Raw genomic sequence first — 27,282 nt, 5'->3', positions numbered from 1 at the left:
CCCCGAGGACAGCGCTGCCCTTCACTGGGGGGACACGGATCCTGGCTCCTGGTCACCCGCATGTCCCCCTGTGGTGCCTGGGTCAATGCCCTCCCCAGACACCCAGGCCCATACCGGCCCACCCCCCACCATGGGGAGGTGAGGACAAGGAGGGGACGTGGGACCATGGGGGTCTCTATTTATTGTGTTTAAAGTGCCAAAGCTCTCTGCCGTGCTGGTTCCAGGGGTGGGGAACAAGGGGGTGGGGGGACAAGGGAGAAGGTTCCGGGGGGGGGTTGTGGGTACAGCCTGGACTTTGCCGGGTGGGGGCCTGACACCCTGCCCCTGTCCCTGTCTCTGTCCCCATCCCCATCCCCATCCCCATTTCAATCCTCGTCCTCATCCTCATCCCCATCCCTATCCTCATCCTCATCCCCATCCCCGTCCTCATCCCCGTCCCCATCCCCATCTCTATCTCCATCCCATCCCCATTCCGTCTATTTCATCCCCATCCCCACCCCTATCTCTATGTCCATTCCCATCCCCATCCCCACCCCTATCCCTATGTCCATTCCCATCCCCATCCCCACCCCTATCCCTATGTCCATTCCCATCCCCATCCGCACCCCTATCTCCATCTACATCCCACCTCATCCCTGTCCCCGTCCCATCGCCATCCCAAGAGCCATGCCCAGCCCAGCGGGACATGGGGGTTTATTGAGCCAGGCGCTGTTCCCATCACACCGTTTGCCGGCCCTGGCGCCTCTTGATCCTCTTCTTGAGGAGCAGCAGGTCCACGTAGAGCAGACGGCCCAGGACGGCGGAGGCGCATATGAGCCCCCCGTGCAGGGCCCCTGCCAGCCCACAGCTGAACACGTCCTGCCCTGGGGACAGCGCCGTGGGACACGGCCACCACCACGGGAGGGCATCCCCCATGCAGGGAGACCCTGGGGACTGCAGCCTGGAGCCGGCCATGGGGGCATGGGGTCAGGGGTGCATGGGGACACGGGACCATAGGGACACGGGGCCATGGGGACACGGGTACATGGGGACAGGGGTACACAGGTCCTTTACCCGTCAGGTAGAGGTTCTTCACTGGTGTCTCGGCTCTCATGGTGGCCACCACAGCCGGACTGAAGCGGGCTACGTCGTGCTCGGCCCCATACATCTCCCCACGGGGAGCCCCCAGGTAGTGCTGGTTGGTGAGCGGGGACGCTGCCTCCACGAACTCCACCTGCACAGCCACATCAGGGAGCTCAGGGCACAGGGGACACAGGGGGGACCCATCCCACCAAACAGCAGGTCCCACCACAACAGCTCCAAGCCTGTCTGGTGGGTGCAAAGGTCCTGTGGGCTGGGATGCCCCATGGCTCTGTGGGGTCCCCACAGGGCACCTGTCCTGTTGGGCACATTCTCATTGGGTACCCCAAGCCCAAAGGGTAGCCCAACCCCACCAAGCACATTCCATAGGGCACCCCATTCCATAAGGCACCCCATCCCATAGGGCATCCAATCCCCACTCTACACCCACACCCACGGGGCACCCAAACCCTTTGGAGCATCCCATCCCACAAGGCACCCCATTACACAAGGCACCCCATTCCCATGTGGCACCCCAACTGCACAGGACACCTCATCCCTGCAGCCCACCTTGGTCCCCACCGTAGTCGCAGGGGACGCAGTGGGGACCATCACCTTATCACGGAGGTGAGGGAAGCGCTGCAGAGCCCGCTCCAGCAGCCGCTGGGCAATGCTCATCTTGTACTGCTGGTACTGGGCGCCGCGGTGCTTGGTGCGGGTCCCGGCCCGCTCCTCGAACCACTCGTACCGTGCCATGGTCAGGATGGTCATGCAGGACCGGCCTGTGAGGGGGGGACACCAGTGACAACCCCAGCGCCGGGGACTGGTGTCAGCCCAGGACGTGGCACTGGTGGTGGTGCCCACCCCGTAATCCTGGCTGGGAGACTAAGGAGCCCCTGAGCCCACAGATGTGAGCGGATGAGGGCTGCGGACCTGGGGTGGGGTGAGGGACCTCCCTACTCCGTACCTGGGTGCCTCTGCTCATAGGTGGGGTCCTTGGCGGCAGGGAAGGTGGCGAACATCATGGCCAGGTTCTCGGGGACGTCATCACGACTCAGGGCAGTGTACTGGGTCATCCTGGGGGCAGAGCGGGCAGCATCGTGCACCCACCACCTGCCATGCACCCAGTGTGCACCCAACCGTCTATATACCCAACACAACCACCCTGCACCCACCCCTGTACATCCGACCTGTCCACCATGCACCCAACCACTGTACAACCAATCCACCCACCATGCACCCAACCCAAGCACCCTGCACCCACCACGGTACATCCAACCCACCCCCTGCCTACCACACCTCCCCGTGCCCCACCCTGGGGTGCCGGGGGGCCCGTACATGGTATCCAGGTCGTTGTGGGGGTAGATCCAGAAGTTGGTGGGGGGCAGGCGCAGCTCAGCTGCGCTGCCCCAGAGCCCCACGAACACCAGGAAGGAGCCCATGCCGTGCCGCACCATGGCCAGGCGGGAGCTCACCTCTGTGGGGACACAGTGGTGGCACCCCAACCTGCAAGGGGGTGCCGGGAGTGCCAGGGACATGGGGACATGGGGGATGATGAGCAGGGACATAGGGATGCTGGGGACATGGGGACACGGTAGCTGGGTGGCTGCGGAGCTGGGGGGGCAGCAGCTTGCCGAAAGTGTTGAAGATACCAGCGTCAGATATGACGATGGGGGCGAAGATCTCCACCTCCTCCTCCTCGCTGGGCCCTTTCTGCACCGCCACCCCTGGGGGCCAGGGGGGTCAGGGGGGCGCAGGACCCATCGTGCCCACACGGTGCGGGGGGGGGTCGGGGCTCACCCATGGCAGCGCCATTGGGGGACATGAGGATGCGGGTAACGGGGGCGCGCACGAGCACGGCCCCCCCAGCCCGCTCGATGAGGGGCACGGCGTGGAAGGCGACCTCGCTGCCCCCCCCCCGCAGGTACCAGGCACCGCGCTGGTAGTGGTGAACCATCAGCACATTCACCAGGAAGCTGGAGTCCCGTGGGGCCGTGCCTGGGGACAGGGGACAGTGGCACGAATGGGTACAGCCGGTGCTCACCGCAGCACGCGACAGCCCTCCCCTAACACGACATGGCCCTCCTTATCACAATACTGCCCTCCCCTATCATTATACAGCCCTTTTCTAGCACGACATGGCCTCCCCTATCATGACATGGCCCTCTCCATCACAATACAGCTTTCCTCTAGCATGATACAGCCCTCCCCTATTGTGACATGGCCTCCTCTATCATGACACAGATCTCCCCACCATGCTACAGAGCCCCCCTATCGTGAGACTGTCCTCCCCTATCACAACTCATCCTTCTGCTATCATGACACACCACCTTCTATCACGACACATCTCTCCCCTGCTGCAACATGGCCCTCCCCATATCATGACACAGCCTGCCCTACTGCAACACAGCCCTCCCCACTATGATACATAGCCCTCCCCATTGCAACAGAGCCCTTCCCTACCATGTTGGTGCCATCCTCTGGCATGACATGGCCCTCCTCCATCACGATGCAACATCCCCTATTGTAATACAGCCCTCCTCCATCACCATGGCGCCCTCCCTATCTCGATGACCTTGTCCCCATCATGACAGCCTCTCCCTATCACAACGGCCCCTCCCTATCTTGATAGTCCCCTCGCTATCGTGATGGCCCCTGACCGTAGAAGAGGCAGCTGAGCAGGGCGCGCAGGTCACAGTTGTCCGTCAGCCGTGCCACGGCCTCGCTGTGGCTGGTGGCCGCCATGCGGAACACGGGTGAGATCCAGTAGACGAGGCCGGTGCGGACCAGGAGCGCAGCCAACCAGCGCGGCACCATCTTCAGCACCGCCAGCAGCGCCACGTGCCGCGAGGCCACCTGCACCGGGACAGCCCCGCGCCAGCGCCACCCGTGTCACCTCCGTGCCATCACCACGTCCCCCGCATTCCCAATGCTCCTTCCACACCACGACCATCACTCATGTTCCAAACATGCCCACCACTTTTGTCCCCGCTAAGATCATCACCTGTGCCCCCGCCATCCCCATCACTTCTGTCTCATACCATGTCCACCACCTATGTCCCACCATCACCATCACTTGTCCCCTCCATGACCATCACTCTTGTCCCCAACATTCCCCCTGCCCCTTCCCCACCATGTCCGCCACCCATGTCCCCACCATCACCATCACTTGCACCTATCTTTCCAATCACACTTGTCCCCTCCATTCCCATCACCTTTGTCCCCAACCTTTCCAGTGCCCCTTCCCCACCACAACCATCACTTTGCCCCCGCTAAGACTATCACCTGTGTCTCCACCATTCCCATTGCTTCTGTCCCATACCATGTCTATCACCCATGTCTCCACCACCCCATCGCTTTGTCCCCTCCATGCCCATCACCCTTGTCCCCAGAGCTCCCACTGCCCCTTCCCCACCATGCCCACCCATCACCCACCACTTCACCATGTCCCGACCCAGACCCACCACCACCATCCCCACACTCCACATCCCAAGCTGATCATTCCCAGCCCCACACTCCATGAACACGCCACCATCGTGGGACGGCGTTCCCAGGTCCCCCCACCTTGGAGAGCCTCATGAACTCCCTGATGGCCGCCTTCTCGGTGGGGAACTGCTCCTCCAGTGCCGCGGCAAAGGCGGCTTTGCCAGCACGGAGCTGGTAACACCGAGGCCCCAGGATTACCTCATCATAGGGGTCGGGCAGGCGCTGCCAGCAGAGCTGCCTGTCCGTGAGCTGGTCCAGCGCCACGCGCAGCATGCTGCCTGTGTGCATCTGCCCCACGTAGTGGATGCCTGTGGGGACATCGGGGACATCGGGACATCGGGGACATAGGGACATGGGGGACATGGGGACATGGGGACATGCAGCCAGAGCCCCCGCGCTGCATGCAGGCTATGTGCACACTGTGGTTTGCATGCAGACATGTTGCACACACAGATACATGTTGTCTGCACACAAAGAACCATAGAACCAACCAGGCTGGAAAAGATCTCTTCAGACCACCAAGTCCAGCCTTTACCCCGGGGCTGCCAAAGCCACCACTAAGCCATGGGCGCACGCTGCGTGCTCACACGTGCATGCTATCTACACACACAGACACACATTGCCTGCTCACACAGACACATGCTACCTGTGCACACTGAGTCTACCTGAACACATGGGCACACACAGGCAGGCACTGAGCGCCAGGTGGTGGCAGCCGGGGGTCGGGGGTACCGGGGTTGGGGGTACCAGGGTTTGGGGCTACAGGGGGGTCCTCACCCACGTCGAACTCGCAGCCCCGCTCCTGGAAGCTGTGGCAACACCCGCCAGCCTGGTCATGCTGCTCCAGCACCAGCACCCTCTTGCCCACCTTGGCCAAGGTGCCCACGGCCGCCAAGCCCCCCATGCCACTGCCAATGACCACAGCGTCCAGCACCGGTGGCACCCGCCGGGCGCTGAACCCTGCACACACGCGTGTGCTGAGCCCTGTGGCGCTGCGTGGCACCAGTACACGCACACACCGACACATGGACACACACATACACGGACACATGGACAGTCAGATACACGGACACACAGACACACAGACACACGGACACCTGGACACCTGGACACATGAACGGACACATGGACAGACACACAGACGCATGGACAGACACACACACAGACTCATGGACACACAGACACGCAGACACATGGACGCACGGACAGCCGCTCGGGCAGTGCGTGCCCGGCGCTCACCCTGCTTCAGCACCTTGTCCCGGGTTACCGGGTCCGTCACCAGTGGCCGGGGGGGTCCCAGGGGGGGCCGTGCAAAGGGATTGCCGGAGGGGGCCAGCAGCCGGTGGGCCACCAGCGCCAGTGCGCCCAGCGCCAGCAGCAGCAGCAGCATGACCCACATGCTGCCACCGCACTGGCCCCGGGGTGACGCCCGGGCAGCACGCATGCACGGAGCTTTATAGACACGGTTATGACACGCGACCTCAGAGCACCGCGGCTTAAAGCCACGGCAGCTTATGGACACGGCGCCCTATGGCCAGGGCAACCTACGGTCATGGTGCCCTTTGGCCAGGCATCCTATGGCCACAGCGCCCTATGGCCAGGGCAACCTATGGCCAGTGCGATCTATGGCCGCGATGCTCTATGGCCACAGCACCGATGGTCATGGTACCCTACGGCTGTGGTACCCTATGGGTGCAGCACCCTATGGCCAGGGCACCCTATCACCATGGTACCCTACGGCCGTGGCAGCTCTCGTGCACACGTCAGGGTTCTGAGGACACATGCCCCCCCTTAACATCTTGGTGTTGGTGCCGGGCCCCGAGGTGGCACAGTGTGTGCACATGTATGTGTGTGGTGCTGCTGCACACACGTGTGTGTGAGGTGGACACACTGCTCACGCAGTGTGAGCTCCCTCCCACACTTGTGCAAAGGAGCACAAGCACACTGGCACTTGTGCAAACAAACAGCATGCACATGCTAATGCATGTACACCCATAGACATACACACATCTGTCTGTGCACACACACCCTTGCACACCCCTAGACACCCCCGTGCACACACACCCATAGACACCCCCGTGCACACACACCCATTGACACCCCCTTGCACGCACACCTTTGCACACCCGTAGACACTTCCCACCCCCCGCTCTGGTGCCTGAGCTCTGCTGACCTCTCCCGGCAGCACCAAGGAAGAGCCCGTGTGTGCAATGACACACATGTACACACACATGTACACACACGTGCAGACACATACAGACGCGTGTGCATGCACTCATGCCCCACAAACACCCCCCATGCACCAAAATGGTGCAAACCCCCCCTTAGCAGAGGAAACCCATCAGCGGGTGAGGGTCAGGGTGGGCAGAGGTGACGGTTGTGACATGTGTGACACGCGGGACACACGGATTCAGCCGGACGGGAACAACCCGCAGCTTCTCTCTCCTTTAATAAAAGTCACAGCAAAGTCCCAAAAGGAGCCCCCCGGGAATGGGACAGGGATGGGGACAAGGACAGGGGGGCCACGGCGGGGGGGGCAGGGAGGGGGCCACACGTATGCGCACACACCTTCATGTGTGAGCCCTGCGCTCCCCATGTCACCCCATGGCAGCTCCAAGGTTAATCAAGGGTTAGTGGGGGGGGTTATTGCTACCTGGGAGGGGCAACGAGGGGCACCAGGGACAGAGGGGGTCCCCCCACCCCGGTAAGGGTGCAATGGGGTCCCTGGGAGGGTGAGCTGGGACGCCTGGGCCCATGGCAGCTTATGGGGCTGCAGTGGGGTGCAACCCTCCCCATCCCCCAAGCCTGCGCTTCCCCATGGGGAAACTGAGACAAGGGCTATGGGGTCCCTGGGGGTGACACCTGGGGGGGAATAGGGCAGGTTTGGCAGTGAATCAGCTGTGGGCTGCTGGGCATGGCAGGGGGGGCTGCCCCCCCATAGTGGGACCCCACCGGCTTCTCCCCCTACACCCCCAAATCTGGGGCTGAAGATAAAGAGGGTCCAGATGCTTGGGGGAGGGTCCCCCCTCCTCCCCCCGATGCTGGTGCGAGCCCATCACACCAGTGGTGACACGGGGGGCACAAGCGCCTGCCCGCCCCTGCCATGGGGCTGGGGGTCCGGGGGGCTCTAATAGACCCAACTGACGGGCACCCACTGGGGCTGCACCCGCAGGCGCTCCATGGCCTCGCGCAGCCGCCCGAAGGTGCGCTCCAGGTCATCGTTGGTGAGGCTGAGGTCGAAGTAGTGCCCGTACCCGCGCTGGATGCGGCTGCTCTCCTCCACTGTCCGCCTGGCATCGGCCTCCTGCCCGCACAGACCTGCCTCAGTTTCCCCATTGCTCCCCATGTGCCCCACATACACACACACAACCCCGGGGGGAGACCCACTGTGAGCTGTTTGGTGGCCACCCCGCTCTCCAGCGCCGCCCGGTTCATAGCCCGCAGCATCTCGGGGCTGGGCGCTTCAATGAACACCACGTATGGCACGAACTCAGCCGTTCTCAGCACCTTCACTGCCTGGGGGGGACACAGACAGCGCTGAGCCCCATGGTGGGGGGAGCCCCATCACCCCCTTGCGGGGCTGGGGGTGACATCCTGGGGGGGTGACATACCTGGGGGTTGACATCCAGGATGCACATCTTGCCGGCCTCCACCACGGCGCGGATGGAGTCGATCTTGGTGCCGTAGAGGTTGCCCTCGTACTCGCCGTGCTCCAGGTATCGCCCGGCCTTGATGTCAGCCTCCATCTCCCCCCGCGACACGAAGCGGTACCCGAGCCCGTCCCGCTCGCTGTCCTTCGGCTTCCGTGACGTGTCTGCCCAGCACGGCCTGCTCAGTGTCCCCACCTACAGCCCCCCCGGGCACGGGCTGCACCCACACAGGCGGGGATGATTGCAGTGGGGGGGACGGGGATGCTCACAGGGGTCAGGGATGCTCATGGGGATAGCGATGTTCAAGAGGATAGGGGTATTCACAGAAGATGTGATGCTTGTGGGAATGATGATGCTGCAGGGGACAGGGATGCTCAGAAAGGACAGGGATGCTCATGGGGATGATGAAGCTGGCAGGGAACAGGGGTGCTCACAGGGGACAGTGATGCTCATGGGGATGATGAAGCTGGCAGGAGAAAGGGATGCTCAGGGGGCCGGGGACACTCACAGGGGATGGTGGTGCCGTAGCGTGCCTGGTCTGACATGATGAGCTTGTTCTTGAGGCTGCGGCGCCCAACGCCCTGCGCGCCGATGAGCACCAGCGTTTTCCTGCGGAACGGCGGCATCCGCGCCACCTCCTCATAGATGAGCAGCTCGTGACGGTCAAACTCTGGTGCGGGACGGGGCTGTCACCCGCAGCGGTGGCGGGGGGACCCCGGGGCACCCCGGCCCATGGGGTGCCACCACCAGCCATTGGGGACAGCTCACCAGCATTCTTTGTTGTCAGGTACATCATCCTCTTCTTCCTCTTCCCGCTGAGGCTGCCACACAGGGACCCTGCCAAGGGCAAAGGGGGGCTGAGCTGGGGACAGGGACACGGACAGTGCTCCATGGGACAATGCCATGGGAGCTGGGACCAGGGGCAGGGCATGGGGACACCACCCTGGGAACCGGGGACCTGCTGCAGGGACATTGCTGCAGGGATGGGGACATCACTGTGGAACATGGGGACACTGACACAGGGTTCAGGGGACACTGCCATGGGGACACAGGGGACACTGCCATGGGGGGATGGGGACATTGTGATAGGGACACTGCCATGGGGCTATGGGGATGCGCTGCACCCCCCTGGCTCCATACCGGCGGTGGGGGCCATGTCCCCGTCCCTCCGCACGAAGGCTTTGCGCTTCTCCTCCAGCAGCTGACTGGGCACCAGCCCCGCGCTGCCCCCCGCCACGTGGCATGCCTGGGGACAGCGCGCTGGCACTGGCCCCATGGGCACTCGAACACCCCAGACATGGGACATCCCAACCATGGGGACACCGCAACCACAGGACACCCCAAACATAGGACACCCCAACATGGAACACTCCAACCCATTGCACATCCTAACCATGGGCACCCCAAACATGCGACACCCCAAGCACAGGACACCCCAACATAGGACACCCCAACCCATGGGACACCCCAACCCATGGGGACATCCCCTGATCCATGCAGACACCCCAAACATGGGACACTCCTTGCCATACAGGTAACCCCCAGTTGCCAAAGAACCCCCAATTCCAAAGTCCCCCCTCAGTTTCCAGGACCCCCCTCTAAGCCCCACATGGATCCCTCAGCTCCCAGGGACCACCCCCCCCCCCAGTTTTAGGTAACCCCCAAGCCCCACAAGGACCCCCCCATCCCCAAGGCCCCCCTGGACCCACCATGTACCCAGCTACTGGGGATCCAGCCCCATGTCCCCCCCTTTGTTCCCCCCTGACCTGCCACCAGTTCGGGTCATCCTGGTTGACGATCTGCAGCAGGTCCCCGGCCATGAACTTGAGCCCGGCCTCGCGACAGGGAATGAGGGTGTCTGTGGCCGGGTCGTAGTCAAAGTGACACTTGACATAGACCTGGGGGCCGGGGGGGGCAGCGGGGGGGGTCACCGGGAGCACTCCGCATCACCGGGATGCTGCCGGGATCGGTGCCACGCACACACACGCACGCACACGCGTGTGCACCGCACTAGGTGCCCCCCCCCGCCCGCCGCAGCCAGGCACGCACGGCCCCCGCGCACACGCAGGCAGCTCCGGCGGCCACCGCCGCGCCCCACAGCGCCCCCACAGCAGCACCCACACACAGCCCCGCCGCCAGGCACAGGCACACGCAGGCACCCAGCACCCCCAGCAGCGAGCCAGCGATGGCGCACATGTGTGCGGGAGCGTGCGGGAGCGTGAAGAGGCAGCCGCATACGCGTGTGCTCGCACACAGGACCCTGCGCAGCACCGGCGGTGGGGACGCGCGGTGCCAGGGGACGTGGGGACAAGAGCTGCTTTGTCCCCACGGAGCCTGCGCCGGGCTGGCACCGGGAGCGGGGACATGGGGCACCCTCTGACACCCGCGTCCTGCCGTGGCGATGGGGACAAGGCCAGTTCCACCGCAGCCGAGTGCCCTCAGCAGTGCGCAGGGGGGACACCAGGGTGGTGGCCGTGGGGCACATCCCTGCAGGGGCCATGGGCAGGGGGACAGCGGGGATAGGGGGTCCTGTGGCTCAGGGGAGATGAGGCACATGGCGAGGGGACAGGGAACATGGGGCACATGGGCATGGGCTAGGGGTGCATGGGACATGTGGGCATAGGGACAACACGGACATGGGAACACAGACACGGGGGAGCTGTGGGCAGGGTGCTGGGTGCGGGATGCAGGGCGGGATGTAGACGTGGACGCAGGGGAGGATGCAGATGGTGATGCAGATGCAGGTGCAGATGTGGAAGCAGGGCAGGATGCAGGATGGGATGCAGATGTGGATGCAGGGCAGGATGCAGATGTGGATGCAGATGTGGATGCAGCTGCAGGCGCAGCGGGTGCGGTACCTGCCGGGGTGGGTGCGGCTCCTGGTAACTGGGCAGCACCTTGAGCACGACGCTGCCGCTGGCCTGACGCAGTGTGTCCTGCAGCGCCCGCGGGTCGCTGCCCACCTCACGCCCATTCACCTCACGGATGACGTCCCCCACGTGCAGCAGCCCCTGCTGCGCCACCATCCCCCCGTGCAGGATGCGGGCGACCACCAGCTCCCCCCGCTCCACCCGGAACGTCACCCCCTGCACGCACAGCCCCAGGTCAGCACCGCCATCAGCACCTCCAGTCACCCCCAGCACCACCAGTCACATCAGCACTGCCCCAGCACCCCGCAATGCCCCCAGTGCCACCAGCACCCACAATAATACCCCCCCAGCAACCCACAATGACCCAGCACCCTGTAGCGTCCACAGCAACACCCCCAATATTCACAGCACCTGTACCATCACCAGCAGCCCACAGCACCCCAACAGCCTGCAATGCCCCCAGTGCTCCCAGCACCCAGCAGTGTCCCACAGCACCCCACAGCACCCCCAATATTGCCCCCCAGCACCTGCACCATCACCAGCACCCTGGAGCACCCCAACAGCCTGCAATGCCCCCAGTGCTCCCAGCACCCAGCAATGCCCCCCAGCACCCCACAACACCTGCACCATCCCCAGCACCCTCAGAACCCCAGCACCCAGCAATGCCCCCCAGCACCTTCACCATCACCTGCAGCACCCCATCACCTGCAGCCCTGCAGCCCCGCTGGTGCTCACCAGGCTCTGGCCGGGCGCGCGGCGGATGCCCACCATGCGCACGGCGTCGGGGGGCAGCGGGTGGTGGCTGCCAGGGGCCGGGACCGGGCTCCCCGGGGGTGTCTCGTAGCTCTTGGTGGCCACTGAGTCGTGTGTCTCCAGGAGCGACTGTGATGACACGGCACGGGGCTGTCACGTGCCTCGCACGCGGCTCGCACACGTGCAGCACACGTGCACCCGCACACGCGTCCTCGCACCTGGAAGTGCGGCTGGCGCAGGATGCGGCTCAGCTCCGCGGCCGCGCTGTCCCGCGGCGCCAGGGGCCCGATGTCCCGCAGGATCTCCTGCACCAGCGCCACGTTGTTGTCCTGCACCGCCTCCAAGCGCCGCTCCTCCAGCCGCTCGTGCGCCTGCGAGGCACGCACGTGTGCGCACGTGTGAGCAAGAACACATATGAGCACACATAGGCCTTTGCACACATAGCACCCCACGTGCACGTACACATATGAACCTGCCTCTTTGCATGCACACACACGCACAGCATCAAATACATGCTTTCACGTGTACATGTGTGCGCACACCCATCACCACACCAATGTGTGCACATGCATGTGCTGCTGCATAACCGTGTGCAAATGTAAGTACCCACATACATGTAATGGTAAACACACAGGACGTGGGGCAGCCACGTGCACCCAGCAACATGGCCAGCGAGTGATGCACACGTGCACAAACACACGTGCGCACACACACATGTGCAGTGTATATCCATGCATGCACACCCCCATACAAGCCATCTATGCACACGCATCCATGTACATGTAGATGCATACATACATGTACATGCACGCACAGGTATGTGCAAACATGAACAGACGCCTCCCTGCATGCACACACACATGAACATATATCCATGTATATGCACATACACGTGTGAAGACACATAGATGTGCACATACATGCATAGATACATGTCTATATACACACAGGTATGTGCGAACATGCACCGGCGCCTCCCTGTATGTACACACGTGTGAGCACACTTCCATGCACATGTATGCATGCACACACATCCACATGCATGTGTGTCTTCCTCCACACCACTGGGACACGCATGTGTGTGCACAAATACACCCGTGCCCCCAGCACACATGCACACACGTGCCCCATGTGCTGCCTCATGCCCGGGGAGGGGTCCAGGGGGGGTCACGGTGTCCCCTCACCTTGGCCAGGGACCTCACGATGGGGCTCTCCATGATGCCGCGGAGGAAGATGAGGTCGAGGTCAGCAGCTCCGGGGGGGCCTGGGACCCCCATCAGGTTGTCCAGGACCTGCTGCATGGCTGGGGGGGGGCGACATGAGGAGGGAGCAGCAATAGGGGTGACCGTCGCATGTAACTGGGTTGTCAGTGTGTTGTCCCCCCCCATTATGCTGCCCCTGCACTGGGGACCACAAGGAGCCCCCCCCCCAAAGCAGCACTTGGGGGTGCGTTGGTGATGGGGGGCAACTCAAGAGCCACACGGGCCATTTCTCACCCCACACACACACAGAGGTGCTGGGGGACACAAAGCAGGGGGGGATGCAGAAAGGGGGGCAATGTGGGTGCAAAGGGGGTGCAATACAGCTGGGGGGGGCGAAACGCAGCTGGGGGTTCCTATGTAATTGGGGGGGTGCAATGCAATTGGGGGATGTGATATGGGGGGGTGCAATACAATTGGGGGAGTTCAATGCAATCAATGGAGTGTGATGCAATGAGGGGGTGCGATTCAATGGGGGGGTTCAATGCATGGGGGGGTGCGATGCAGTGGGGGGATTCGATTCAATGGGGGGTGCGATGTAATGGGGGGGTGCGAGCAGCAGCACTGCAATGGCGGGGGATGCTCGAGATGCAGCGGAGGGGTTAATCCAGACATCCCCATACCCGGGGGGGGTCACAACATCACCCAAGAGCCCCCCCAAACACCCACCACCACCACCTACCCCCCTTCCTCTCTGCCCCCATCCCCTTCCATCCCCTCACACCCCCCCCCCCCGGGCCATCCCCCCATCAGCCCCCGGACCCCCTTTCCCCCCCCGCCCCATACCTGGGGGCTGCCGGGGGGGGCTGTTAGAGGCCGGGACCCCTCGGCCGGGGCCGCTCATGGCTGCGGGCGGCAGCGCCGGGGACCCCCCCTCATCATCCGGGTACCGCGGCCCCCCCCGGTCCACATCCCCCCCCCGCCTTGCACACGCGGGCACCCTCGTGTGCGCACACCCCCTCCCCCTCGCGCTTGCACTTACCCGCGCTTGCACACGCGCACACCCGCGGGACCCCCCCGCAGCGTGGGGAGGGGGAACGGGGGTGTTCGGCCCCTTTAAGGGGGAGGGGGATGGGGGGGGCGCGCTGTTGCCATGGCAGGGGGGGGGCGGATTTAAAGGGACCGCGCCCGGCTCCTTTGCACACGCATATGCACAAGCGCGCACACGCATGTGCCCCCCTCCCCGCCGCAGCGCCCGCCCGCGCAGGAACGACCCACCGCTTGCACACGCGTTGCAGCAGAGCTGGGGTTGCCCCTTGCACACGCGTGTGCAAGGCCCTGGTGACCACTCACCCGCGACAGAGCCGGGGGCAGCCGCGGGCATTGCGGCGGGATACGGGGACACGGGGCCTGGCACCGCCGGGACGGGGACACCGCGCAGGCGTGCGGGGACCGGCCACCCTCGGGCACCCTCAGCCACCCGGACACGTGCTTGCACACGCGTGTGCGAGGGCACTGCAGGCGTTCGCGGGGACACACGAGGCCCCTGTGCCCCGCCCGCAGTCGCACACGGAGTGGGGGGACCCCCAGTGCTGGCACCGACACCCGCACAGCGGGGACCCCACAGCATGTCCCAGCACCAGCATCCCCAGCACCAGCATCCCCAGTGTCTCCTGCACCAGTGTCTCTGCAGCGCCCAACGCAACCAACATCAGGATCCCCATGGACCCAGCACCCCCAGTGTCCCCAGCACCCCCCGTCTCACCAGCACCCCCCGTCTCACCAGCACCCACAGTGTCCCCAGTGTCCCCAGTTCCCCGTCTTCCCAAGCAGGCAGAGGCAGGAGGTGGCTGCAAGGGGTTTACTACTGGGGGGGGCAGGATGGTGCAGGGGTGATGGATGCAGTGGGTGGGTGCCGTCGGTGGGTGCTGATGGTGGGTGCTGTAGGTGGGTGCTGCTGCGGGTACTGTTGGGGGGTGCTGTTCCTGCCAGGCTCCTCTTCACTCGCTGGCCCCGCACTGTCCCTGCAAGGAGAGGGGTCAGCACCCAGCACCCACAGTGTCCCTGGCACACGCAGGGTGATGCCCGGGCGGCACTGGGGGGGGTGACCCAGCCCCGGCCCCTCCTCACCTGAGGCTCAGCACCCCGCGGTGCCGAAGAGCTCCTCGTACAGCGCCCGACCGCCGGAGCGCTTCCCATACCTGCAGGGGAGCACGTTACCAGGGAGCAGCCATGGGAGCAGCGTGTAACAGGGAACAACGTGCAATGGGGAGCAGTGTGCAATGGAGAGACTAGTGCAATGGGGAGCACGTCACAATGGGAACATGCCATGATGGGGAGCACATCACAATGGGGAGCGGGTCATGATGGGGAGTGCATCGCGATGGGGAGCAGGTCATGGTGGGGAGCGCATCGCGATAGGGAGCAGATCACAGTAGGGAGCAGATCACAATTGGAGGCAGGTCACAATGAGGAGCACATCACAATGGGAACACGTCATGATGAGGAGCATGTTGCAATGGGGGACACATCGCAGTGGGGATGGGGAGCACATCACAGTGAGGGGCAGGTCACAATGGGGGACACGTCTCAATGCGGAGCACGTCGCAATGGGGAGCAGGTCACAATGGGGGGCAGGTCACAATAGGAACACGTCACGATGGGGAGCACGTCCCAGTAGGGAGCAGGTCAAGATGGGGAGCAGGTTTCAACGGGGTGGGGAGCACATCACAGTGGGGGGCAGGTCACAATGGGGACCATGTCGCAATGGGGCCATGTCGTGATGGGGCCATGTCGCTCACCGGTGCCGCGTCACCACATTGAGGTACTGCTGCAGGTCCTGGTAGAAGCGCTCGAGCTCCTCGAGGGTCGCGTCGTCCCCAGGGTAGGTGGGTTGAGCGGGGCCGGCGGCGCCGGGACCCCCGCCCAGCAGCACCAGCGCACACGCCAGCAGCAGCAGCGTGCGCCAGCAAGGAGCCATGGCTGCACCCGGCACACGCGTGTGCACGTGTGTGAGCACACCCCCACTGCACACGTGTGCGCACACACCTGCCATGCACATGTGTGTGCACGCTTACAGCATGCACAGAGAGCACCCACCCCCTGCCCACCCTCAAGTGCTCCCGTGTGTGCACACCCCGTTTCACACCCCACGTGCTCACACTCAGCCTTGCACAAGCACGTGCATGCACACACACCCCCCCGCCCCTCTCACCCCACGGGATGAGGCCTCAGCCCCACTCACCTGCTTGCGCGAGCAGTGGCACGAGGACGCGCTGACACAAGGGGCCGTGGCCGTGGGCTCCCCGGTGCGGCGGTGCCACCGCGGAGCCGTCCCTTATATCCCACTGCGCCCCCCCCCCCGATGTCACCCTGATATGCGGCACCGGTGGCCACTTGGCCGGGGGGGACGGGGACACGGGGCCCCTTGCGCTGCCCTGGTTAATGTGTGACCTGAGCTGGGGGGGTCCCGGGGGGTGAGGACACGGACCGGGGGGGCCGATGACTGTCCCCAGAGCATCTGGGCGCCACGGGTGGACAAAAGCACAGTGTGGGGCTGGGCAGGGGAAGGGGTGATGTTGGGTGAGGGTGGGATGGAGGGAGGGGGGACATGGGGACATGGGGACAGGGGCTGCAGCAGGCGGCGGGTGGGGGTCAGCTGCAGCCCCCACCGCAGCCAGGACCATGGGCCGGCAGGGGGCTCGGGGTTGGGGACCCCCAGACCTGACACAGCCCCTGATGGCTGCAGCCCCCACAGAGACCCCGCAGGGGGTGTCAGCACCCACTACCCGGGCACTCCCCAGTGCACCCAAGTAACCCCTGCCCCCCAACACCCAGTGCACCCCCTGTACCCCCGCTGCACCCCTCCATCCCTCCCTCAGTCCCTCCATCATCACCTCCGTCCCTCCTGCATCCTCCCTTCCACCCCTCCCTCCTCTGCACCTCTTCACCCCCCCGCATCCCTCCCCTGCACCCCTTCATCATCCCTCCATCCCTCCCTCCATCCTCCCCTGCACCCCTTCACCCACCCCCCACATCCTCTCCTGCATCCCTATATCCCGTACCCTCCACCCCTGGATTCTCCCCTGCATCCCTTCCTCCATCCCTTCCTCCATCACCCCTGCACCCCTCCGTCCCTCCATCCCCCCCCCCCCCCGCACTCACAGCTCAGCCCGTGCTCACGATCGTCTCTTTATTGCCATTGCGGGGCAGTGCGGGACCCCCCCAACAACGGGAGGGGGAGGACGGGGTCAGGGCAGGGCCCCCCGGCAGCGGGACCCCCCGGTTCGGCCTCTGGGGGCTCCCCGGGCCCCCCCCCCGCGGCAGATCCCCGGGGGAGACACAGGGAGGATTTGGGGGGTGAGGGGGGGTCACCACATGGAGTCATCATTGTACCTGTGGGAAGCGCTGGTGTGAGAAAAGGGGGGATGAGACCCCCAAAGGACCCGCCCAGCCCCACTGCGTGTTGGGGGAGGGCACAGGGGCACTCACCATGATCTGCCAGTGCTGGTGCCCAGGAGCAGCCCTGACACCAAGGCCTCGGCACGTTTCCCATACCTGCGGGCACGAGGGTCCTCATGAGCACACGTGTCCTCGTGCAAGGCACACGGGTGTGTGAAAGGGCCCACGCCCTCGCACACGCGTGTTCACACACGTGTTCACACGTGCCGATGCTCACCTCTGCCTTGTCACCAGGTTGATGTAGTGCCGAAGGGCCGAGAAGTACTTGGCCACCTCCTCGGGGGACGCATCGTCGCCGGGGCTCGGGGGCTTCGGGGGGTACGCGGCCACCAGCGGGGCCAGGCCCAGCAGGACACAGAGCGCCACGGCCCCCAGCCAGGGCCACCGCCTCGGGGACATCACCATCTGCGAGGGACCGGGACACTGGTACCCCCGTCACCGCATCACCCCCATCTCCCCATCACCCCCAACCCAGAGCACCCCCAGAAGCCCATGCAGCTACCCCTGTCACCCTGTCCCCATGTCACACCCCAAGTGACATCCCCCCCCATGTCCCACAGAACATCTCCCTCCCAAGTCCCCCCCGAGTGTCCCCAACGGGGGTCTCCCGCCCCAAAGGACCCCCCCAAGGACCCCCCATGTCACCAGCCCCCCAAGCCCTGTCCCTGCACTCACGGTGGTGGGACGTGACAGCACCGGGACACGGCGGCTCCTGCACCGGCCCCATTTTATGGCCTCGAGGGGGGGCACCGCCTCCTCCCCCCCCCCAACACCAACCCACGGGCACGGCCGGACCCCCCCGCACACGTCACAGCCCCGTGTCCCCGCTGAGCCCCACAGTGGGAGCCCCGGGGGCTGGGGACAGGCACAGGGCACGGGGGCACAGCGAGGCCATGGGCACCGCATGTGGCACATGGACATGGATGTGACAGGCGGGCACAGCGGCACATGGATGTGGATGTGACCCACAACCATGGCATGCAAACATGGGACACGGATGTGGCATGTAACCATGGCACATGGACACAGCACACAGGCATGGGACGCGCACATGGCACACGGGACACAGCAGCACACAACCATGGCATGTGGCACACAGGCATGGCACACGGATACAGGACACAGACATGGCATGTGGCACATGGACATGGCACATGGACATGGATGTGATGAGCGGGCATGGCCCAAGGGACACGGCAGCACACAGCCATGGCACGTGGCACACAGGCATGGGCACAGCAGTGACATGCAACCATGGCACACGGACACGGATGTAACGTGCAGCCAGAGCACACAGGGCATGTGACACATGGCATCGGCACATGGATGTGACACAACCACGGCACACAGACACGGATGTGACAGTCAGGCACGACATGCACAGCACACACACATGGCACACGGGCACAGCCGCACACAACCATGGCACGTGGCACATGGCAATGGCACACGACAGGACACACGGACGCTGGTCCCTGTGCTGCGAGCCGGGGGGCACACACCAACCCCATGTCCCACCGCAGTGACCTGGCACCAGCCCCGCGGTGTCACCGCACAGATGGCCCCAAAGCCGGGGGGGGGGGGCGACCGGGTGCGGTGCCCCCCCCCCCCCCATAGCCGAGTGCTTCCTGCCCCATTCCTGCCGGGAACAGCAAACAGCTGCTTCCAAAGGTCACCGGATGGCTCAGCCCGGGGGGGCGGGGTCCGCATGTGCCCCCCCATAGGGGACACAAGGGGGGGCTGCACCCCCCCGATCGCACCCTGAGTAGGGGCTGGGGTCGAAGGGGGGGGTGTCGATGGGGGGTGCGGAGCCCCGGGGGCCCCCCCGGCCCATAGAGCAAACAGGCTCCTGTCGCTTCCCTGCGCTTTATGGCCCCAGTTCCGGAGGCACTTTGGGGCCCCCCCCGCCGGAGGAAGGTTCTTATCAGACCTGTTTGATTTTCCACCGCGCCGGGGGGGACGGGGACAGCGAGGACGGGGGCGACGTGATACCAACCCCCCCCATTCTGGAACATTCTCTGCCATAAAGCACTCGCTGAGCCTGTGGCAGGCAGGTACAGGCAGCATGAACCCAGCCCAGGACCCCTCCACTCTCCCCCTGCCCCAGTTTCCCCACTGAAGGGAGGGGGTGCCCGTCCCTGCCTGCTCCCCACAGCACATGGCTGCCCCCAAAGTAGCCCCAAAACCCCCAAATCATACCTCCAGACCCTCAAATCACACCCCCAGACCCCCCCATCGCCCCCCAGCAGCCAGAACAACCCCAGGGCGACATAAAAGCTTCTTGTTTCATCAGTAAAAACACCCCCGGAGGGGGGGGGGGGCCCAGCCACACAGTGGCCAGCGCCCCCCTGGGGTCCCCCCTCACCCCAGGGCAGCGCCTACCCCATCCATAGGCAGGTATCAAGTATTTACAAATAGGATAAACTCCAAGAACGGGGGTGATGGGTTAAAACCCGCCCCCCCCCACACTCCCCCCTCCCCCATCAGCCATCGGTGGCCAAGATGACGACGGCGCCGAAGATGCCGACGTTCTGGCCGATGAGCTTCATCTGGTTCCAGAACTCGACGCGGCGCGAATGGTGCCAGTAGCCGAGGTTGCCGTCGATGAGGAGGATGGCGGGAGGCAGCAGCACGGCCAGGACCTGCGCCGCCGCCCGCACGTAGCATCCCGACAGGAACGCCAGCGCCAGCAGCCCGTAGAGGATGAAGAGGAGCTGGAGGGCGAGCTCCCCGCCCAGGAGGTGGTTCAGGTAAGCCAAGCGGTCCTCCTTGCTGTGCTGCAGGGAGTAGGCCTGTGGGGGGGACGAGAGCATGGCGGGGAGCAGGGGATGGTGACCTTAAAGCTCATCCAGTTCCAACCCCCTGCCACGGGCAGGGACACCTTCCACTAGAGCAGGTTGCTCCAAGCTGGCCCTGAGCACTGCCAGGGACACGCTCGGTTCAGCTGGAGCAGAGAAGCTGTGCAGAGACCTCAGAGCAGCTTCCAGTGTCTGAAGGGGGCTACAAGGATGCTGGGAAGGGACCTTCATCAGGGACTGGAGCGATAGGACAAGGGGTGATGGGTTCAAACTGAAACAGGGGAGATTCACGTCAGATCCAGTGGGAGAAGGAGCTGTTAGTGACAGGGGACCTGGAGATTGCTCGTCTCGGGTGGTTTCAAGCCTACGGTTGGGAACGGGTTGAGCTGCCCCAGGAACGGGGCTGCCCCCATCCCTGGCAGCGCTCAAGGGAGGTTGGACACTGGTGCCACCGGCAGTGCTCACCTGAGGCTTCTCCCCAGTGGAAGGAAACCTCTAAAGGACCCAACCCCTGTGTTATGGGGCAGAATGGGGCTGTCACCCCCTCCCGTGACCCCCGTCCCCCCCGTACCTGGCAAATGAGGTAGATGCCGAGGAAGACCTGCCCCGTGGACTGCAGCGAGCGGCTGCGCGGCTTCTGCCGGTACAGCTCCCCCGCGCCGCTGGCTAGGATGAGGAACCCGCCGATGATGGCGATGGTGCGGGAGTACATCCGGACCTGCGCGGGGACACCGTCACCCCGGGGCCGGGGCGCTGGGGGGGTCATGGGGAGGACAGGGGGGGGTCTCACCTTTAACCAGTCCCCGTAGTGGCCGTGGCCACCGACGTGCGCCGCGTACGTGGCCACCGCGAGCTGCAGCGCGGCGCCGAGCGCGAACCAGCGGCGCTTCACCCCGAAGGACATGAAGCTGGCGCAGAGCACGGCCACCCCCATGTCCACATACAGGTACGGGATGGGGATGTCCGGCTTCCTGTGGGGCACGACAGCTCCAGCCATCACCCCACAGCCACCCCATTGACAGGCTCCAGACCCCCAACTGCCCCTCGGCCCTGAGACACCCCATGGGCCCCTTCGCCTGCCCCACACCCAGCACAGGCGCCCCCCGGCTGCCTCAGGCCTGTCCATTCCCACAGCCCCACACCAGCCCCGGTCCCCCATAAGACCCTCACAGCCCCACACCACGCTCCAGCCCCACAGCTCCCTCAGCATCCCCCAGCCCCAGGCTCTCACAGGGCGCTCACAGCCCCACACCTCCCTCAGGCTCCCCCAGCATCCCCCAGCCCTACACCAAGCCCCATGTCCCCCAGCCCCTCACAGCCCCCACAACCCCCTCCAAGGCCCGCACAGCCCCGTGCCCGGCCCCCCGCCCCGCACCGCCGCCCGTCGGCGCGCTCGGCGCACAGCAGCAGCCCGCTGAAGCAGTGCCAGAACGGGAACCGCGTCAGCAGCACCGCGCCTCCCGCCGTCAGCAGCCGCAGCGCGCGCCGCCGCCACCCGCGCACCGGCGCCATGGCCCGCGCGGGAACCCCGCCCCGGGACCCGGAAACCCCGCGCCGGGACCCGGAAACAGCGCGGCCCGCACCGCCGCGGCGGGGCCGGCCCGCGCCCTGGCCACGCCCCTCTGTGGAAGCCCCGCCCTCACCGCGCTCCCGGCGGGAAGCCACGCCCTCCTCAGGCCACGCCCCTATACTAACCTCGTCGTGCTCCCCAGGAATGCCCCACCCCCGTTAAACCCCGCCTCTCGGGCCACGCCCCTTCTTAGAACCCGCCCCTCCGCGGAAGCCCCGCCCCCTCCAGCTGCCGCCTGCACCCCGCGGGCACAGGCCCCGCCCCCCAGGCCCCGCCCCCCGCCGAGGCCCCGCCCCACACACGGTGATGGTTAAAAAACGTTCGGGTTTTATTTTGTCCGTTTTGGTCGTTTTTTTCTTCTAAACAAGACTAAAAAATTTTCCTTTTTTTTTGGTTTTTTTCCGTTTTTTTTTTTTCCTTTTTTTTTTTTGTTTTTTCTTTTTTTTTTTGGTTGTTTTTTTGTTGTTTTTTTTTTTTTACTCTCTGTTGTTCATTCCTCACTCGTCCCCGGGCAGGGCTTGAACTGGGGGGGGAGAAAGGGGGGATTGAACCAAAACACCCCAAAATCAACCCAAAACGGGGCGGGAATCATGGCAAAACCCAAACAAACAAAAGGGGGGGGAAATTACGGAAAATAAGGAAAATAAAGGGGAACCCCCCCCAGAGGGGGGGATCTTCTGCCATGATCCTGAGGGAAAAGAGATTTCGGGATCAGTTTAATATATCTTCATATATAGCTTTAAAGGGAAGAATTCCCACCGGGAATTCAAGCCCTGCCCTGTGCAAACTGGATTCAAACCAGACAGCGCTGGTCTGGGGGGGCCGGGGCGTCACTTTCGGGGGGAGGGTATAGGGAAAAGGGGGACTCCCCCCTTTAGAAAAGCAAAGGGGGGATTGGGAATATTGGGAGGAAAAGGGTGGAAAAGGCAGCGGGAGAAGGAGCTGTTAGTGAGGGGGGGCCGGAGGCTGCTCTTGTCTCAGGTGGCTTCAAGGCTACGGCTGGGAATGGGATGAGCTCCCCCGGGAAACAAAATGGGAAATCAAAGTTGGATCGACCCCCCCCCCGTCCGCCCCCCCCATTGGCACCACGGCCACCGGAGCCGAGCGGGTGTCCCGGGGGTCTCAGGATGACAGAGGGGTCTCCTTCTGTGGCTGCTGTGCTTGTGAACGCTGCATCACCTTCTGGCTCTCCACGTCTCGGAAGTGCTTCTCCACCTGCGGCGGGGAAACAGGGATGGGAAGAGGGCGTTAGGGGTGGAGGGGTGGAGGGGGGGCCCCCAGGGACACCCCCTCTCCGTCCCGGCGATGTGCCCCCCCCCATACTCACTATCTTGCGTACGTGGCTCAGCGCGCTGCCCTCTTTGCCTTTGCAGTTTTCCACCTGGTAGGGGGGGGCGATGACAACTTCCTCCATCACGACGATGTTCTTCTCCTGCCATTTACAGTCTTTAATGCTGCGGGGAAGGGAAGGAGGATCAGGGACACCAGAGGGGGCTCCGGGCTCCGTGTCACCCCCAGGCCCCTGCACAAGCCACCCCCTGGCCCCAGGCAGCCCAAGGGAGCTGCTCTGGGATACAGGGAATTCCAAGGCCCTGAGGAGGGGACTTACGTCTTGTGGATGGTCTGGAAGAGCTGCTGCCCCTCCAGGGAGACGCCGGCGCTGATCGCATAGGCCTGGCTCAGCTTCTCCTCCTTCTCCGTCCGCGCTTTGTTGGCGAGCTGGGGGGGACACAGTGGGAGAGGGGTGCTGAGCATCACCCACGGACACGGGTACCCCCATGGGCACCCCCCCCGTATCCACATGGATTCCAGGCCATGGCTCAGCTCCTTCTGGGGTCGGGGTCCTCCCGCATCCCCCTGCTCCAGGCACAGGGATGAAGCGCCTCCAGGGCCGGATGCACAAGCAGCACCTTTCCCAAAGTAATTCCTGCCTTTAAATCCAAACCACGTCCCACCGCTGGCTCCTTACTCGGGATGGGGAAGCTGAGCCCGGAATGACCATGAATGGGTCAATGTACGAGCAGCTTCATCCCGGAGCAGTTCTTCTGTTCCAAACCCCAAAGTGTAATATTTGGGTATCACATCCAGCTTCCAAACTGCATCCAAGTCCCCCACATGATCCTTCAACATTCCCGCTTTCCCAAGCCTCAGGATGCTCCAGCAGTGGTGGGAACAGCCCTGGGAGGAGCTGGGTGACCAGAGGCCACCAGGAGGAGATGGGGAACCCGGAGAGGAGCAGGATGAGGAGCAGCTCCTGGACCCCGGGATCAGGTCTGTCCCTGCAATGGGATGTGCTCTCCCCATCCATCACCAACACCTCCACGTCAGACACACCAAGCCTCCAACTTCCAGCATTCCCAAGTCAAGGATCCACGGCTTCAGCCCCTGCAGTGAGCACCCAAAGGCACCAGTGCCAGTGAGGAGACCTTGTGTGCCAGCAGCATGGATGAGAGATCCTCATCCATGGAATGATGGGGAAGGCATCATTCCCATGTGGTGAGGGGCACCGAGCACCCCTCCCGCAGCAGCGGCATTCCTGCCCCCTCCACAGATCCCCAGGGATGGATCCTGTTGTGTCCCAGCTGTGGGTCCCACTGTTCTCTCTGCACAGGACCAGGCAGGGCTGAGCAGCTCCTGGGACTCTGCCCGCTCCCTGGAGCACCACGAGCATTCCCATGGGCCAACAGCTCCATTCCCAGCTCCAGAGCCCGGATCCCGGCCCTGCAGCACCAGCGAGCGCAGGCGGCTCCGCACCCAGGGCAGAGGGGAGGATGGGAGCAGCGCAGAGCCCGCTCCTCGCTGCACCCCTGCCTCCAGGCACTGCTTTCCCACATCCTACCCCACCAATCCATGGGGAAGGAGCCCAGGGGGTGCCTGGTGACACCGACCCGCCTGCCATCCCAGGGGATGAGGTGACAACTGAGACCCCAGAGCCAGGCCGCACCCTCCCCTTTCCCAACGCCACCGCTGGGAATGGGAAGGGATCCCCCTCCGGGAAGGGGGAAGCAGCTCCTCAAAAGGCAGCTGACTGGGCGCAGCTCGCCCAGCCTGGCCCCAGAGCCCATCGCCACCTCCCGAGGGTGCTCGATGCCACTGCCCGTGCCACTGACACACATGGTGAACGGGATTGATCCCAACACCGCTCCCTGAGGAACGCCGCCCGCCACCGATCTCCACATGGACACGGAGCCACGGCCCCGGCTGTGCCCGCTCCCTGCACACCGAGCGGCCCCTCCTCTGAGCACCCAAGTGACGTGCTGATCCCTGCTCCAGCTCCATCCTCCCTGCTCTCTGCTGGTGAAGCCCCAGGATCCAGGAGGATCCAGACCGCGATCCTCAGCAGGAAAAGGGCATTCCCGGCGCTGGGAGCAGCTCTCACCTTGCTGACATTGAGGGAAGCTAAGGGGGGGGGGGTTTCCGTGCGGTCGTTGATTATTTCCACTTCTGACACATACTGGAGGTTGACGAGCAGGATGTCCGCGTGGTTGGGCTTCCCGCTGGATGAGGGGCATTCTGAGGGAGCGAACGTTAAGGAATACAAATCCCGATGGACACAGCTGCAGGCTGAGAGGCGGAGTGGTCCAGGAGAGCACCCGGGCCCCAGGGTCCCTCCTCAGCCAAATGGGAGACCCCAACCCCCCCCGGGATCCATTCAATGCTGGTTCAGCTTTCCTGGCTACAACAGGAGTTATCCCAGCCTGGGATGCCCGGAAGAGCACCCCAAAAAGCCATGTAGCCCCGAGTGCTGAGCACAAGCACCACCAAGCTGCTGAGCGCACCTCAGCCTTCGGAGCCAAGGAGCATGGGAAGGCCCATGGAATGGGAGGGAAGGGGCCTTAAAGCTCCCCCAGCTGCAGCCAACCCCCCCCCGGAGCGGCTGCTCCTGGCCCATCCCTTGGTCCTTGGGAGCAGAGACTGGCCCCTCCAGTGAGGATCCATGGGGCAGCCTCGCCCCACTGCCCAGGGGTCTGGCCTGTCCCCTGTAGGGCTCCCCCTTCCTACACAGTGCCCAGCCCATGGGGCTCCCCACCCCCAAGCCTCACTACAGCACATCCCACTGCCCCCCATAACCCCACCAAAGGGCTCCCCCCCAAACGAGCCTACAGGGTGCCCCACAGCCTCTCTATAGGGGACCCCACTCCCCTCCATTAATGCCATCACAGGCATTAGAGCTTCGCTATGGGGCGCCCCACACACACAACCCCCAACCTCAGCACAGGGCTCCTCTTTCCCTCCCTATAAGGCGCCCCAGATCTCCCCCACAGCCCTACACAGGGCTCCCCACTGCCCCCCCAAACCTGCCTATCCAGCACCCCACTGCTTTCCCCACAACCCCACTACAGGGCTCCCCACAGGACCCCAAACCCCACCTATACAGTGCCCCACTGCCCCCTCTAAGAACCCCACACCAGCCCCCCCAAACGCCCCTATACACCATCTCACAAGCCCCCCATAATCGCACACCGGGCTCCTCACTGCCCCCCAAAACCCCACCAATACAGTGCCCCACTGCCCCCCCATAGCCATACACAGGGCTCACCACAGCCCCCCAAACCTCCCTTATAGAGCGCCTACACCCCCATAACCCCACTCCAGCCCCACCACTGCCCCCCCCAAACCTGCCTACACAGCGCCCCACTGCCCTCCCCCAGGACCCTCCACTGCCCCCCCCAACCTCCCTATACAGTGCCCCATTCCCCCCCCCAACCCTATACAGGGCCCCCCACTGACTCCCCCAAACCTGCCTATACACGGTGCTCCACTGCTTTCCCCACAAGCCCCCCCAAACCTCCCTATCCAGCGCCCTATTCCCCCCCCCACAACCATACCAACAGCCCTCCACTGCCCCCCCCCGAGCCCCCTCAAACCTCACTCTATCACCCCCATAACCCCCCACAGGGCTCCCCACTGCCCCCCCAAACCTCCCTAACCCAGCGCCCCACTGCCCCCCCCCACAGCCCCGCACAGCTCTCACTGCACCCCCCAACCCCCCCTCACAGAGCGCCTCCGCCCCACACCCCCTGCGCCCCGCCCCGCTCCCCCATAACCGCACTGAGAACCGCCCCCCGCCCGCCCCCCCTCACCCCCGTTCCCCCCCGCAGGCCCCGCTCCCCCCCGGGCCCCCCCCGCTGCCCGCGGCCGCTCGCGGGCGGATACTGAGCGCCAGCATCTTGCTGGGGTAGTCGAAGGCGACGACCTCGCCCTGGAGGCGCTGCTCCTGGCACGTCCGGCACGACACCTGGCTGCCCACGCTGAAGTACTCGCCCGGCGCCGCCATCTTGTCTCGGCCCGCACCGGGCTCCCCTCGGCCAGGCGCGGCGGGGCGGGGCCGCCGGCACACGTCACCGCGCACGCCGCGGGGCGGGGCCGCGCGGCCGGAGGAGGGTTGGCCCTCGCGACGCGCCGTAGATGCCGCGGGGGGTGATGGGGGATGTA

The 27,282-nt window shown here is 64.6% G+C and overlaps 6 protein-coding genes across 11 annotated transcripts; all 6 read right to left on the bottom strand.

Moving 5' to 3' along the window:
- Nucleotides 1–641: 641 nt before the first annotated feature.
- LOC115617799 (all-trans-retinol 13,14-reductase-like) lies at nt 642–5,581 on the bottom strand. The gene is made up of 10 exons (XM_030508741.1): nt 5,323–5,581; nt 4,624–4,853; nt 3,720–3,915; nt 2,860–3,057; nt 2,651–2,786; nt 2,398–2,529; nt 2,027–2,136; nt 1,675–1,841; nt 1,054–1,213; nt 642–863 (listed from the first exon to the last, which is right to left on the bottom strand). The coding sequence occupies exons 1-10, from the start codon at nt 5,570–5,572 to the stop codon at nt 718–720; spliced, it is 1,725 nt and encodes a 574-aa protein (XP_030364601.1). The 5' UTR covers nt 5,573–5,581; the 3' UTR covers nt 642–717.
- Nucleotides 5,582–6,654: 1,073 nt separating this feature from the next.
- MPP2 (membrane palmitoylated protein 2) lies at nt 6,655–14,425 on the bottom strand. Of its 5 annotated transcripts, none has more exons than XM_030508740.1 (12): nt 14,060–14,139; nt 13,003–13,121; nt 12,037–12,189; nt 11,801–11,947; nt 11,054–11,281; nt 9,962–10,030; nt 9,336–9,441; nt 8,964–9,032; nt 8,704–8,865; nt 8,157–8,359; nt 7,933–8,061; nt 6,655–7,849 (listed from the first exon to the last, which is right to left on the bottom strand). In XM_030508740.1, exons 2-12 carry the CDS (start codon nt 13,117–13,119, stop codon nt 7,673–7,675), a joined length of 1,560 nt encoding a protein of 519 aa, XP_030364600.1. In that variant the 5' UTR covers nt 13,120–13,121; nt 14,060–14,139; the 3' UTR covers nt 6,655–7,672. The 5 variants fall into 5 exon arrangements, with proteins under 5 accessions (XP_030364600.1, XP_030364599.1, XP_030364595.1 ...); XM_030508739.1 differs by lacking the exon at nt 14,060–14,139 and adding an exon at nt 13,864–13,966; XM_030508735.1 differs by lacking the exon at nt 14,060–14,139 and adding an exon at nt 13,864–13,966 and having other exon boundaries at nt 6,656–7,849; nt 9,962–10,093.
- A 532-nt stretch (nt 14,426–14,957) lies between these two features.
- On the bottom strand, nt 14,958–15,997 carry LOC115617797 (pancreatic hormone-like). Its single transcript, XM_030508734.1, has 3 exons — nt 15,819–15,997; nt 15,148–15,218; nt 14,958–15,041 (listed from the first exon to the last, which is right to left on the bottom strand). The coding sequence occupies exons 1-2, from the start codon at nt 15,995–15,997 to the stop codon at nt 15,155–15,157; spliced, it is 243 nt and encodes an 80-aa protein (XP_030364594.1). The 3' UTR covers nt 14,958–15,041; nt 15,148–15,154.
- Nucleotides 15,998–17,195: 1,198 nt separating this feature from the next.
- LOC115617795 (peptide YY-A-like) lies at nt 17,196–19,459 on the bottom strand. The gene is made up of 3 exons (XM_030508733.1): nt 17,696–19,459; nt 17,509–17,574; nt 17,196–17,412 (listed from the first exon to the last, which is right to left on the bottom strand). Exons 1-3 carry the CDS (start codon nt 17,881–17,883, stop codon nt 17,388–17,390), a joined length of 279 nt encoding a protein of 92 aa, XP_030364593.1. The 5' UTR covers nt 17,884–19,459; the 3' UTR covers nt 17,196–17,387.
- A 285-nt stretch (nt 19,460–19,744) lies between these two features.
- TMEM101 (transmembrane protein 101) lies at nt 19,745–21,893 on the bottom strand. 2 transcript variants are annotated; one of them, XM_030508731.1, is made up of 4 exons: nt 21,652–21,893; nt 21,067–21,247; nt 20,848–20,994; nt 19,745–20,270 (listed from the first exon to the last, which is right to left on the bottom strand). In XM_030508731.1, the coding sequence occupies exons 1-4, from the start codon at nt 21,786–21,788 to the stop codon at nt 19,962–19,964; spliced, it is 774 nt and encodes a 257-aa protein (XP_030364591.1). In that variant the 5' UTR covers nt 21,789–21,893; the 3' UTR covers nt 19,745–19,961. The 2 variants fall into 2 exon arrangements, with proteins under 2 accessions (XP_030364591.1, XP_030364592.1); XM_030508732.1 differs by having other exon boundaries at nt 21,067–21,845.
- Nucleotides 21,894–22,153: 260 nt separating this feature from the next.
- On the bottom strand, nt 22,154–27,203 carry LSM12 (LSM12 homolog). Its single transcript, XM_030508730.1, has 5 exons — nt 27,004–27,203; nt 25,226–25,359; nt 23,456–23,565; nt 23,174–23,300; nt 22,154–23,061 (listed from the first exon to the last, which is right to left on the bottom strand). Exons 1-5 carry the CDS (start codon nt 27,122–27,124, stop codon nt 22,969–22,971), a joined length of 585 nt encoding a protein of 194 aa, XP_030364590.1. The 5' UTR covers nt 27,125–27,203; the 3' UTR covers nt 22,154–22,968.
- Nucleotides 27,204–27,282: the final 79 nt, after the last annotated feature.

Source organism: Strigops habroptila, chromosome 19 (genome assembly GCF_004027225.2).
Source record: "Strigops habroptila isolate Jane chromosome 19, bStrHab1.2.pri, whole genome shotgun sequence".
Taxonomy (NCBI): Eukaryota; Metazoa; Chordata; class Aves; order Psittaciformes; family Psittacidae; genus Strigops; species Strigops habroptila.
The sequence above is the reverse complement of the archived record's forward strand: the minus strand, read 5'-3'. Positions and strand labels throughout refer to the sequence as shown.